Source organism: Pelophylax lessonae (assembly GCF_965119305.1).
Source record: "Pelophylax lessonae genome assembly, chromosome: 2".
In the NCBI taxonomy this organism is placed as follows: domain Eukaryota; kingdom Metazoa; phylum Chordata; class Amphibia; order Anura; family Ranidae; genus Pelophylax; species Pelophylax lessonae.
In genome coordinates this window covers 617,194,576-617,209,215 of record NC_138769.1, presented here as the reverse complement: position 1 = coordinate 617,209,215, position 14,640 = coordinate 617,194,576, and the positions used below count along the sequence as shown (strand labels likewise).

The 14,640-nt window shown below is 42.1% G+C and overlaps 1 protein-coding gene across 1 annotated transcript in view; it reads right to left on the bottom strand.

The window, feature by feature from the left end:
- LOC309547705 (RING finger protein 17-like) overlaps positions 1-14,640 on the bottom strand; it is a 106,985-nt gene that overhangs the window by 49,890 nt on the left and 42,455 nt on the right. The window contains exon 3 of the mRNA XM_082247635.1: positions 1,379-1,514. Within this exon, the coding sequence (XP_082103761.1) occupies positions 1,379-1,514 (136 nt within the window). The remainder of the gene's footprint in view (positions 1-1,378; positions 1,515-14,640) is intronic.

Here is a 14,640-nt window from a genome sequence, read left to right as displayed (position 1 = left end):
CAAGTCCTTACTACCGTTTAAATTGAGATTGTGTTGTTCACACCCTTAGGACTTACTGATATTGCTGTTACCATTTCTCCCCAAATGGCCCTAGTGGGAATAGGAATTCTCTTGGCCTAAACCACTGGATACGCTTGTAACCCACATGTTTATACTTGTCACTTTATCTACTGTTGGAATTTGGAAGAGCACCACTACCTCTTCTTTGCAACAGACAATCAATATTCTCAATGAGCATTTTCTCTTGCAATATAGGTTCACTAAGGCCCACTTAACCACCACCAAATCCTTTATGAACTGGGACCCTTGGATAAGAGAACATAGAAGTGTCTTTATCTTAGATATAACAGACTCACATACTTCTAATCATTACATTTCGTCTGGGCCGGACCTTCCTACTCCCAGTGGGAACATAATCCAACCCATTATTATTTATTTTAGCCTTAATTACCTCACATTACATTTGTACAAGATTTAGAAGTTGGACAGCCCTCTTTTTATTTGTCCTAACTTGATCCTTTGCTCTTTTTCTCTTTGTAAAACTATTAATTTCAATATCCATTTTATGCCCACTTACAAAGCATTCGCTTTGATCCTAGAAGCTTCGCCCAGAAGTTTTTGCTTGGATACTTTGCAACACCTCTATTGCACATGACTAATGTATTTCCTGGTTGAAATGTAACCATTACCAACTTTCAGTGCCTTTTCTTAGTATGCAAGTTACTATATATAGACATATGTATTATGAATTGTTTTTACTTTTTCTAAATTCCTCAAGCTCAGCAGATGGAGTCACAATTCTGCAAATATAAAGCTCCCTGTGACCAATCAGAGGAAGCTTCATATTCATTCACAGACTACAAAGCTACCTGTAAATGGCTGAGTGCCACTCAGACCGAATCTATATTGTTCTGGGTGTGAGATGCAAAGTCTGGCTCACAGCCGGAACCCAGCACTGTATACTGTATATAGCTAAAGTTACATACAGCACATACAGTGCTTAGACCCATTGCAGCAGTTATTATTATTATTAAGGATTTCTATAGCGCCAGCAATTTACACAGCGCTTTACAATATTAGAGGGAGACAGTACATATACAATACAATACAATACAATACAATACAAGAGGATTTAGAGGACCCTGCTCAGAAGAGCTTACTATCTAATGGGGTGGGGCAGGTGTTACAAGAGAGTTACAGTTAGCGAACGAATAGTTCTTTTGGATCAGCTTGGTCCAAACAATCTATTTAAAGTAACAATAAACATGGATATCAGCTTTAATAACTTTGCAATAACTCTCTGAAAATGTACTTAACATTTCCTAGTGTTTGAAAGACAAAAATAATTATCAATATTTGAAATCTTTTAATTTCTTACTTGCAGGTTTCAAGAACTGATGTTGATCCATAATCAACAAATTCCACAACTAAGGCCACAGGATCATAACTTTTAACAGACACTAACTTTGCTCTGTGTAGCATATTGTCATTGTACATCGCAAGACATGGCATTTCTGTTGAGGAGTAAAAAAGCACAAATAGAAACAATGAATGAAGTGTCTTGAGGTGTTAGCCAGACAGCCATGGCTTTATAGTTTCTATTCACTGATGCACCAGTTCCTTAGACAGTTAAACCTAATACTGCACTACAATTAGTATACCTTCTGTATATTTTATTACGGTGCAAGAAATTTGTAGTTGGAGCTCACACTGCTGAGACTGTATAACATTTGAACATTAATCTGGAAAAATTACCTTGAAATTAACTTCAGATTTATTTATTTTTTCTAAACTCTGAAGTATAATAGAATAGGTTAACATGCCTATTTGTAACACCTAAAGCAGGGGTCTAAAAGTACACAGTAGGCCGTCTGCCCTGGGACCGCTTTGAGCTGTGGCTGGAGCGGGGGGGGCCAATCCTGGGCCCTGCCCAGGCGCCGCAAGCTGAGGCAGAAATGTGTGCGTGTGGGGACTTTATTACAGTGGCCACCCAGGCAATTCAAATCCAAGCTCAGTGAAACCGCGGGAGATCACCTCTCTGTGTGATCCAGGCAGGGCCGATACAGGGGGGGGGGGGGGGGGTTGCAGGTTCAGGTACTTGCCCTGGCCACTGTGTGGTCTTGTGGAGGAGGGGGCGCTGGGAGCTTGTCACTTGTCAGTGCTCCGTACTCCGTCCGTCAACATGTGAGGAGTAATCTTGCTGCCGTCTTAGGCAGCTGGAGAACGGAGCACAGGGCGGAAGATGCACCAGCTGTTGGAGAGAAGATTCTACTCTCTCCTCCCTCCAACAGCAGTGTCACAAGGTGATAGCACACAGAACAGGCACAAACTGAGCAACACACTTAAAGCGGAATTCTGGCCACAATTACCCTAACACTAACCCCACATTACAGGTCATTACAGTTATAGAATAAAGATAAATACTTACCTTTAAAATTGATTGCAGAGCGCAGCCATCTCCGGTGTAGGCATCTAAAGCCGTGGTGTCCCCCGCTGTGTCCTTCTTCCGGGTTCCTGGCTACCCAGAACGCCGATCGCAATCTTGCACATGCGCTGTAGATTGCAATCGGCAATCAGAGTAGCGGCCAGGGCCATTCCCATTGCATCCTGGGATTGATGACGCTCATCTCCCTGGACGCAATGCAATGGAGGAAGTGAGGTCGGCAGCCGTGTCCGCACAAGGAGGAAGAGGAAGGAAGGTAAGTTTATATTCATTAAAAACAAGGTAAGTGAAAAAAAAAAAAATTAACTATCCAATTCCTTTTCAGGTTTTTTTAAGCTAACTGATGCTGCAAAATTTATTTTTAGGGTGGAACTCCGCTTTACTGGCGAATGGATGAAGAGGAAGTGAGGGTGGGCGGGAATTACTGGTGACATCATGCGTGAGCTCGGGTTCCGTCTATGCTGCAGCTGGTGTGACTGGAGGCGGGAGATTTAGGACAGCACTGCTCTGCCTCAGAGGACAGGGGGGGAATTAAGGCTCCCTCAAAAAGCAAGGAGGGACAAACAGTGGAGAGGTAATATTTAGGTAACGATAGTTATTGAGGTCTTAGACTTGATATTTACAACTGGACACTGATTCATTCACTATTGAAAATATAGTAGTAATCTCGTAAAGAATACGTTTTTTTTTTAAAGGGGAACTTCACCCCCCAACATTTTTGGCCATTTTTCTTTGGGGGGGGGGGGGGGGGTACCTACTCTTGTTATAGATGTAATGCATATGTTGTCTTAATAATTATATAACAGCATATATATTTGTGGTGAAATGTTTTTTTTTAACCAGAGGGAAAATTATGATCTGAGGTATGCGCAGTGGCTGACCTCCATCCCTGAATCTAATGAGAGAGAATAAGGCGTAGGTAGTGGGACCAGTCACTGCACTCAATATCAGAAAAATATACAGTCATCAAATATAAATTTATTAGCTATTTCATGATACACGTAAGGATGTACAATACAGATATAAATAATAAATATAGACATAAATTAGAGGAGAGCAAGGTAATAACCATATCATAAATATTGCATATCATAAAACATTTTGTCAGTCTCCAAATAATGATAAATCTTCAATACGTAGCTCGACACGTTTCGTGGCTCACAGGCCACTCATCTGGAGATTTCAATTCAATATTCATTATCAGAATAATCATATAAAAAAAAAAAAAAAAAAAGGAAAACACAGGAAAACAAATTGCTCCAAATAAATATACATATGAAAAATTGTCAATCACTTACAAAAAATACGAAATGAGCCAAAATCAGTAGGAGGAGCTGGAGCTAACCCAAAAGTAACTGTCAAACCCGGGGCTGAGGCGGGTAGGAGCCAAGGTCACCCCAAAAAGGGGAAGGGGAGAGAGACGGAGGTGTTGGGTACATCATGGCAAGACCGCTCAATTGTCATAGCGGTGTCGATTTGCAAAAAATGGCCTGGTCATTAAGGGGGTAAAACCTTCCGGTCCTTAAGTGGTTAACCACTTAAGCCCTGGAAGATTTTACCCCCTTCCTGACCAGGGCCTATTTTGCGATTCGGCACTTTTTGACTTTAACGAACAATTGCGCGGTCGTGCGACACTGTACCTAAACAAATTTGACGTCCTTTTTTCCCACAAACAGAGCTTTCTTTTGGTGGTATTTGATCACCTGTGCGATTTTTTGATCATGCGCTATAAACAAAAAAAGAGCGACAATTTTTCAAAAATAATATTTTTCACATTTTTTTTATATGAAATTCCCCCCCAAAAAAATGTAAAAATCAACATTTTTTAACATTTTTGGCCAATTTGTTTTCTGCTAATATGCTTGGTAAAAAAAAAATCACAATAAGCGTATTTTGATTGGTTTGCACAAAAGTTATTGCGTTTACTAACTAAGGGAAAGATTTTTGTCATTTTTTTTTAACGAGTAATGGCGGCGATCTGCGATTTTTTTTGCGGGACTGCGACATTGCGGCGGACAGATCGGACCCTTGACTGTCATTTTTGACACTTTTGGGGGTACCAGTGACATTACTACAGTAATCAGTGCTATACATATGCACTGTTACTGTAAAAATGACACTGGCAGGGAAGGGGTTAACTTTATTGGGGAAGGAGGGGTTAAGTGTGTCCCTAGGGGCGTGTTTCTAACTGTGCAGGGATATGGCTTTACATGTAACAGCAGAGATCTACGGTCCTACATAGCAGGACCGTTAGATCTCTGCTGTTACACAGGGAAGAATGACAGGCGGCTTTGTTTACATCAGCGGACGATCGCGAGTGACCGGCGGACATCGGGTCCGCCGGTCACACGCGCTGACTTGTTAGGGAACGAGCCGGGGCGGGAGCGCGCCTCCGGTGGCGCGCGCTCGGCCGCTATTGGCTCACAGGCTAATGACGTATCGATACGTCACTTTGCCTGGCCGGAGTTGACCGCCGCAGTATATGTACTTGCGGCGGTCGGCAAGCGGTTAAGGAGCATCAACTTTCAACTGCTGGGAAAAAAAATTATTAGGTTCCTTACAATGAACCTTATGTCACTATTTGTCACTGAGATGGCAGGTGTCTGAGTATAAATGTAATGCATTGCTTTGGAGTTCAGAAATGAATAATAATAGCTCCAGCCACAATCACAACAGCCAAAGTACGTTCAGTCACGATAACCACTGGTAATCCCTATCTGTGCAAATAGCCACAAGCACTAAAAGCCTGCCATTCCAGTGTATGGGTGTGGGGGTAACAGCTATTTACCCACAGCTGTCAAACCCAGCAGAAGGACCCAGTAGATTCTTACCACTGGGATTCACACCATGGCTAAACACCTGTGAGAATGGAGCTCATTATTACTGCATTTGCATCAGTTTATAGGAGAAGCCTGTTGGATGAAATGTCTACCAACCAGGAGACTGTTGCAGTATCACGTTCTTTACCATGCACTATACCTATCCAGGGAGGTAGTGTGGGCCAGGAGGAGGAGCTGGAGCTAACCCAAAAGTAACTGTCCAACCCAGGGCTGAGGCGGAGGGAAAAGGAAACATGTAACTATTCACATACAGATCTGCTGTCATGTGGTGGGGAAAGGGGCACACAGCTTTTAAGCTGTCTGCAGGTTTATTTGTCTAAGAGGCCCTCACTCAAAACCCCACCCTCCCAGCCTGTTACCATTCATATCCCCAGTCCTCTTCAGACTGACACTATTAACACAGGAGCATTCTTTCCTCCCAGTGACAAAATTGCATTTGTCCTTCCAGTGACATCACTGATGTACGGACATTTCTTTCTTCTTTGACACTACAGATGCAGGGGCATCTTTTTCATTTGGTGGCACCACAACGCAGAAACGTTTTTACCTTACAGTGACATCACCAGCACAGGGGCATTTTTACCTCACACTGATGCTATGGGATTACATTTTAAATCATTGTTACCCCATAATTTACTACCTGATAGAATGTTACATATGCTTCAGTGCACTTGGGGGGGAGGGGGGCGCAGTTAGGCATCTTCGCCCTGGGCACTAATGGCACTTTTCCACTGCAAGTACCGGCTCGGCTCTACTCGCCCCTGCTTGGCCCGGTTTGCTTTTCCACTGCTGGTACCGCATGGTACGTTGTTGGAACGGTTCGGTATGGTTTGCTTTTCCACTAAAGTAGTACTAAAGTAAACTGGGTGGGATAACAACAATTCTCTGACCAATCAGTGGCTAGTAGTGACTGCATGCAAAGGATTGTGGGATATGGTACCGGTATGGTACCTCATGGAACCACAATCGAGGTGGTACTGTTTTAGAGAGCCGTTCGGTTCATGTAGTGGAAAAGTGCCTCTGTACCGTACCGAACCGTTCCTACACCGTACCATGCGGTACACCAGCAGTGGAAAAGCACAAAAGCGAGCCGAACCGTTCGGTTCCACGCAGTGGAAAAGCGCCATAAATTACCTTGTCCAGGCACTGGTAGGCTGCATTTGATAAGCACTAGTGAGGCTGCAGTAACTACCACTGTATATAATTTAATGTTTTTGAATGCATGCGGCCCCATGCGATATGAAATCTTGTCCAGTGGCCCTCAGGTAAAAATTTAAAAAACTGGATTTTTGTAAGATCTTACCGTAAAATCCTTTTCTCTGATGTCCGACGCAGCCTCATCTCCATGAGCTGAGTGGGTTTATGCTCCTCCCATCAGGAGTAGTCTAGGCAGTAAAATTTTAATTCACATGCCAAGGGGGCTGTCCCTCTAGGCATAAACCCCCACTGCATAACCCAGCACATCAGTTTAGTTTAGAAGCAGTGAAGACAAAATAACCAACCCCAAACAGAGGGGTGGGTGCTGCGTCTGTCGATGGACATCAGAGAAAAAGATTTTACGGTAAGATCTTACAAAAATCCTGTTTTCTCTATCGTCCATCGACAGATGCAGCCTCATCTCCATGAGGTGAGTGGGATGTCCAAAAGCAGTGTAGGCATGAGGGGTGGGAAAAACGCAACCAGACAGTAACGTCAACTCCAAAAGGCTAAACTTAGCCAACCGGGAGACATGGAGCTCATCCAAACAACAGGAGCTCACCCAGATAAAAGACCCCAAAGAGAAGTACAAACAAACATTCTCTTATGAAACAGCAGCCTGCAAAACCTTGCGGCCAAAAGAGGCATCCGAAGATGCCAACAATTCCACCTTGTAAAATTTGGTAAAGGTTTCACAGACGACCAAGTCGCTGCCTTACAAACTTGTACAACAGAGGCCTGATGGCGAAAAGCCCAAGAGGCACTCAGCATTTTAGTAGAATGCGCCTTCACAGGGAAAGGAGGAACCTGACCCTTGATTGAATAAGCCTGAACCACGGTCTGCCTGATCCATCTTGAAATGGTCACAGCAGACGCAGCAAAACCTCATCGCCCGAACCACATCCAGAGAGTGCAAGGCAAATCCTTGTGATGTTTAGGACATAAGGATGGCAATACAATGTCTTCGTTCAGGTGAAAATCCGACACCACCTTAGGAAGAAAAAATGGATTAGGTCGGGGGGCACTTTATCCCTGTGGACCACCAAATAAGGTGAACCACAGGACAACGCTGCCAACTAAGAGACTCTGCGGGCAGAAGTGATAGCCCAGGAGCCTGCTAGTGGCGCCAACTCCGACGGCCCGCTTGGTTTCTGGACCGCCGCCCAGAGAGATGAGTGAGGGAACGCTCGCTCCCCCGGCCTGGAGGCCCGCCTAGCTGGAATCCTCTGCCCCCCCCCGTTCACCCGACGGCCCGCACTGGTCCTGATCGTGGATCTGGTTTGAGGTGTGGAGGAAGGAGGACGAGCGCCCCGGGTCCCTCGTGTCCGGCTGGGATAGGCTGTCCCCCGGCGGGGTGGCCGCCGAGTGCTGCAGTTGCGGGAACGCTGGGAGAGCCGGCGTCCAGGAGAGAAGGACCTGGTTGGTTTGGACACCGCTGGGTGGCTAGTGCTGGAGGGATCCAGTCTGGAGAGACCCAGTAGTATTGGAGACCATAACCACCCCCTCCATACCTCAGCACAAGGAACTCCACAGAATAGCCGAAGGGGACTGGTGAGAGGGGAAACCCCCCAGAATTTTCTTATGTGTGATCTCAAAACCAGCTTTCCCTGAAAGTACTGTCATAATGTCATACTATCATCCATGAGAGTATAGCTTAAGAGCTAACGAGACTGTTTTGGAAAAATGAGTGGGACTCTGCTTATTTAGGTGTGAGGGGAAACCCCCCAGAATTGTTTTACGTTTGATCTCAAATACCAGCTCTTCCTGAAAGCATTGTCATATTACCATCTATGAGTGTACAGCTTAATGAGACAGCGGGACTGTTCTGAAAAATGTGCGGGACTCTGCTTATTTAAGTTAGAGGGGAAACCCCCCAGAATTTTTTTTTTTTGCGTTTGATCTTAATATCAGCCTCCCCTGAAAGCACTGCTATATTATCATTCATGAGTATATAGCTTAAGAGTTAGCGGGACTGGTTTGAAAAAATGTGTGGGACTCTGCTCACTTAGGGGGAGGGGAAACCCCCCAGAATTCTCTTTCGTTTGATTTAAATACCGGCCTTCCCTGGAAGCATAGTCATATTGTCATCCATGAGTATATGGCTTAAGAGATGGCGGGACTGTTTTGAAAAGTGTACGGGACTTTGCCTGTTTGAATGAGAGGGGAAACCCCCCAGAATTTTCTTACGTTCGATTTCAATACCAGCCATCCCTGAAAGCATTTCTATAGTATCATTCACGAGTGAACAGCTTAAGAGCTAGTGGGACTGTTTTGAAAAATGTGCGGGACTCTGCTTACTTAAGTGAGTGGGGAAACCCCCCAGGTTTCTCTTACATTTGATATAAATACCAGCCCTCCCTGAAAGCATTGTCATATTATCATCTATGAGTGTACAGCTTAATGAGACAGCGGGACCGTTCTGAAAAATGTTTGGGACTCTGCTTACTTAAGTGAGAGGGGAAACCCCCCAGAACTTTCTTGCGTTTGATCTCAATATCAGCCTTCCCTGAAAGCACTGTTATATTATCATTCATGAATGTACAGCTTAAGAACTAGCGGGACTGTTGTGTAAAAAATGTGGGACTCTGCTTACTTAAGTCACTGAATAATACATATGATACCTAGTTTATACTGACAATAGAGACATAAGAGGAAGTTATACTGTGGGTTTATCCCCCAGAGCCGAATCCAAAATGAGAAATAAACCGGCAAAAGAAGTAGCAGGGAAACCTGCAAAAATTACAGCAAGCCCAGGAACAATCAAAAAGTACATGACACCGGAGGGAAAAGGGCAAAATACACAGCCAGAGAATCAACCGGTCGTAAGACCCAAACAAAATACAGAGGGAACTAAGAAAATTAAGAATCAAAAGCATATAGGAGCAAGTGGAGAAGAAAGCCTACAAGTGTCAAGAGAAAGTAGTTTAACAATAGATGATGGAGATATGAATAGAGAAGATGAACTCAGTGAAAAAGATTATCCACCATCAAAATCTGAAATGAGGGAAATGTTTGCAAGCCTTGAAAGATCCATCAAAGCGGAGATGGCTATTCTACACGTCGACTTTGGGCATATCTTGGGTAGAGTAGAAGAAACAGAAGAGAAGGTGGAGTCCCATGGAAAAGAGTTAAAAAACCTAAAAGATCAAATGAGGAAAATGAAAATGGAGCAGAGAAATATGTTATACAAGATCGAAGATCAGGAGAACAGAAATCGAAGAAAAAATCTGAGAATAAGAGGATTACCAGAGAAAGGATCGACAGAAAACTTAGAAGAAACTCTGGAGAAGTTATTTAACCCTTTGCTGGGAAAGGCGATCACAGATAAAATTAAATTTGAAAGAATACATAGGTTGCGCAAACCAACTAATTTACCAAAAGAAAAAACAAGAGACGTGATTGCAAGATTCCATAAGTACGAGACAAGGGCCCAGATCTGGGAGAAAATGAGAGATGGACGTGAATTAAAATATGATGGGGAGGACTTTCAGATTTTCCCAGACCTGGCAAAAGAAACAATTAATAGAAAACGCATCCTTAGACCAATGGTAGATATACTAAAGAAAAATGATATACAGTACTTCTGGAACTTCCCAGCAGGTTTAGGAGTGAGAAGAGATGGAAGAACAGTACTCCTTAGATACCCAGAGGAAACTAAAGTTTTTTGTGAAGCAGTAAATATCCCACTCATAGACATTCCAGGCTGGACAGACCAGGAGTTTCTGGAAGAAGAAGTTGATGAAGGAGAGTCGAACTAGTGGAAACAGAAGAAAAAGCTGAAAACAAGAGGATGAAAAAGGACTGGGGGGACCGGGGGAGAGGGAGGAGGGCTGGCGGGAGTAGGGAAGAAGGGGAGGAGCAAGTAAGAATATAAAACGGGTGGCCCTACGGAGATCAGCGGGCCGTCACCATCAGACCCAACATTAGGGAAGATGGGAGGGAACGGTGACCACTGGCAGAGCTCGACCTCGGCCACAAGTCGATTGGAAAGGGAGGAAGGGGAATCGACAACCCTGATGGAGGGACCGGGAATAGATATGCCCCCACAAGGAAGGGAGAGGGAGGGGAGGAAAAGAGGGGTGGGGGTAACGAATAGGGGGGGGGGAGGGTAGGGGCGGGAGGAGGAAAGGGAAAGAAAGAGGGAAAAATAAGTTAATAGATTCAATCGTCTCCTATAAGAAAATACAAGAATTAAGAGAACCCATAAGGCAAGAAAAGAAATAATGGTTATAGTCAATATATTATCTTATAATGTCCGAGGTTTAAACTCTCCAGAAAAAAGGAAAAAAAATCTAAAATAAATTAGTTATTTGAAAGCAGATTTGACATTCTTACAGGAGACTCATTTATCTCACACATCTAATATTAGATTATACTCTAAGAGCCACCCTACCTGGTATTACGTGGACTCACCTGGGAGGAAGTCCAAGGGAGTAGCCATTGGCATTTCTAGGGGCCTTGGATTTGCTCTAGAGTCGAGAATGGTAGACCCAGAGGGAAGATACCTCTTTTTAAGAGGAAAAATAGGAGATGAAGATTTGACCCTAGTAAATATATATAGTCCTAATGAGAGACAAGTAGACTTCCTGGGTAAAGTACTGGGAAAATTAATGGAGTTTAAAAAGGGAGGAGTCATACTGGCAGGGGACCTCAATCTCTGCCTCGACCCTAAAGTAGATACCACATCAAAAACCCTACGGATAAATAAAGTACAGGCAAAGAAAATAAAGGAAAAATTATTTACTAATCAATTGGCAGATATTTGGAGAATCCTCCATCCGAAAGATAGAGATTTTACATGCTACTCAAGTGTACATGGAACATACTCAAGATTGGAATATATACTAATCGAACATAGGTGGATCGAAAGGGTAAGCGAGGCAGAGATTGGGGTCAAGACTTGGTCGGACCATACCCCCATTACGGTAAAAATAAAAATGGCGAAAGAGCGGCCTAGGATGGATGCTTGGAAAATAAATGAAGAGATTCTTGGAGATAAAAAGTGGGAAAAAGAAATAGTGAAAGAGTTGGAATTCTATTTTCAAATAAACGATACAAAAGATGTACCAAAAGACATAGTATGGGAAGCTCATAAAGCTTATATGAGGGGCATATTTATCTCAAAGGGGGCCCAAAGGAAAAAAGAAAGAATAAAAGATAAGATTAGGCTAATGACAGAAGTACATCAATTAGAGCAAAAACATAAAAATACACAAGATATATTAATAAATAATTTACTTGAGGTAAAAAGAGAAGAATTGAAAGATCTGCTAGAACAGGAAATAAAGCAGGAAATGAAAAGATGTATAAAAGAAAAATACATTGAAAGTAATAAGGTTGGGAAAAACCTAGCAAAAATCCTGAAAAGAAGAAAGGAAAAAATTTTGTAGATAAAATTAAAAATGGGGAAATAATTCAAACAACGACAGGAATAGCCAAAGAATTCCAAAACTACTATGCAAACCTCTATGCAGTAAAGAAAGGTGAGATACAGGGGAATGAAACAGAAAGGAGGGAGAAAATCAAAAAATACCTTGTAGACGCAGGATTGACAAAGATAGATGAGGAAAAATTAGTATTCTTAGAAAGACCAATCTCAGAACAAGAAATAGAGAGAGCCATTAAAGAAACGAGTCTAGGTAAAAGCCCAGGACCAGATGGGTTTACCGTAAGTTATTATAAAAAATTTAAGGACATTCTAATCCCAAGATTTAAAGAATATATAAACGGAATAGGGACTCAGTAAGAGATGAGTAGAGAGGCCCTGTCAGCATCAATCACAGTTATACGGAAAGAGGGAAAAGACCCGTTACTATGTTCTAGTTTTAGACCCATCTCCCTACTTAATGTTGATACTAAATTATTCACAAAAATATTGGCCACTAGAATGAAGAACCTAATGGGGGAGTGGATACACAATGATCAAGTAGGATTCATCCCGGGGAGACAGGGACGGGACAATGGGATAAAAACCATACTGTTGATTGACCAAATGGCAAAAAGTAGAGCTCCCAGTCTACTCCTGTCAATAGATGCGGAAAAAGCATTTGACAGGGTAGACTGGGAGTTCATGATAAATACCCTAGTGGAGTTGGGAATAAAACCTAGAATGTTGGCTTGGATTAAAACCTTGTATAATCAACCAACTGCAAAGGTAAAGGTCAATGGAGCTTTGTCAGACCCGTTTAAAATGCTCAATGGAACAAGACAAGGATGTCCCTTGTCTCCGATGTTATTTGTCCTATCCCTGGAACCATTATTGGCAACCATTAGGAACAGTGTGGACATCGGAGGCATAAGGATGGGACAAGTGGAGCATAAGGTGTCTGCCTTTGCAGATGATATCCTGCTTTATATAAGTAATCCGAGGATCACTTTGCCTAACATAATTAAAACAATGAAACAATATGGAGAGCTATCCAACTTAAAAATTAATAAAAAAAAATCAGAAATATTAAATATCAATATCCCCAAACAAGAAGAGGAGATGTTAAAGAAAGAATTTCAGTTCAACTGGAGAAAAGATGAGATTAAATATTTAGGGATTAAATTAACCCCAACTCCAGAAAAACTCTACAAAACGAATTTTCTACAACTCCTGAATGAAATAAGAACAGAATTAAATAGATTATCTCCAAGAATTTTTTCCTGGATAGGGAGAATAAATACGATAAAAATGATAATCCTGCCTAAAATTATATACAAATTCCAGATGATTCCAATCCCATTACCCCAAGTATTTTTTAAAACACTTAAAAGTTTAATATCCCGTTTTATTTGGAATTATAAAAAGCCAAGGGTAAAGTTAACTACACTTTGTAAAGGAAAGGGACAAGGGGGATTAGCCCTACCCGATTTTAAAAATTATTATTTTGCATCAATACTCACAAGGGTGATAGAATGGACAAAAAAAAATAGTGATAGAAATTGGGTGGCAATAGAAAGCACGATGAGTGATACAGACTTAGCAAAAGCTATATGGATACCTTCGAGGTTTAGAAATTTGGACACTAATACTCATATAATCACACAACATGCTATTAAAGTTTGGGATAATATACACAAAAAAGAAAATTGGAAGCACAATTCACCACTGATCCCTTTACAGGGCACAAAATTTTTCGCACCAGGGGAGGAGAAGGAATTAGGCAAATGGATAGAAGAAGGAGAAGCACGATTGGGGGATATAGTAGAGAAGGGGAAAATCATAACCCTGGCAGAGTTAAAACAAAGGAAAGAAAACTGGAAGATAAATGAGTGGAGGTATATTCAGTTAAGGCACTTCACATTGACATTACTTCAGCCACTGAGAGATATGAATGACCTCCGCCCTTTTGAGCAACTATGTCTTAAGGATAAGATAATAAATAATATTTCGAATGTGTATAAAATACTGTTAACAATAACAAAAAAAGAGAGGACTATCATTAAAAGAAAAATGGGAAAGGGACCTCGGCCCCTGTAGTAACAACAAACAGTGGGATAAGAGCCTTCAATTAGTACATAGATCAGCGATAGACACTAACACTGAGGAGATGAACTATAAACTGCTTACAAGGTGGTATAACACTCCCGATAAGGTAGGTAGAATCCAGGTAGAGAGCTCAAGATTTTGCTGGAGGGGATGCCAGATGGTAGGGACTATAGCCCATATATGGTGGGAGTGCCCAAAAATTAAAATGTTCTGGAGAGAAGTTATAGAACTGATAAGTAAAATTACTAAAATAGATATTCCTTTGGATCCTTGGAAATGCCTATTTCATGGAACTCATATGTCAGTGAAACAATATAAAAAAACATTACTCCCTCACTTATTAAATTCAGCTAAGAGCCTAATTCCCTTAAACTGGCAAAAAGAAGAACCTCCCTCAAGTAAAGACTGGCTGATTAAACTAGAAAAAACTAGAAAGTTAGAACAATTGAGAACCTGGGAAGAGGAGGAACAGGGGAATAGAGAGGAAATTTGGGATGAATGGCAAGGATTTAAGGATACAAGGGAATACAGAGAAATAATAGGAGTCGAATGATAAGAAGAGATAGGGGGGGGGGGGGGGGGGAGGGATAAAAAAAAAAAAAAAAAGAAGTGATAGCCACTAAGAAGGCAACCTTCTGCGACAAAGAAAGCAGAGAATTCTCCCTAATATTCTCAAAAGGAGGCTT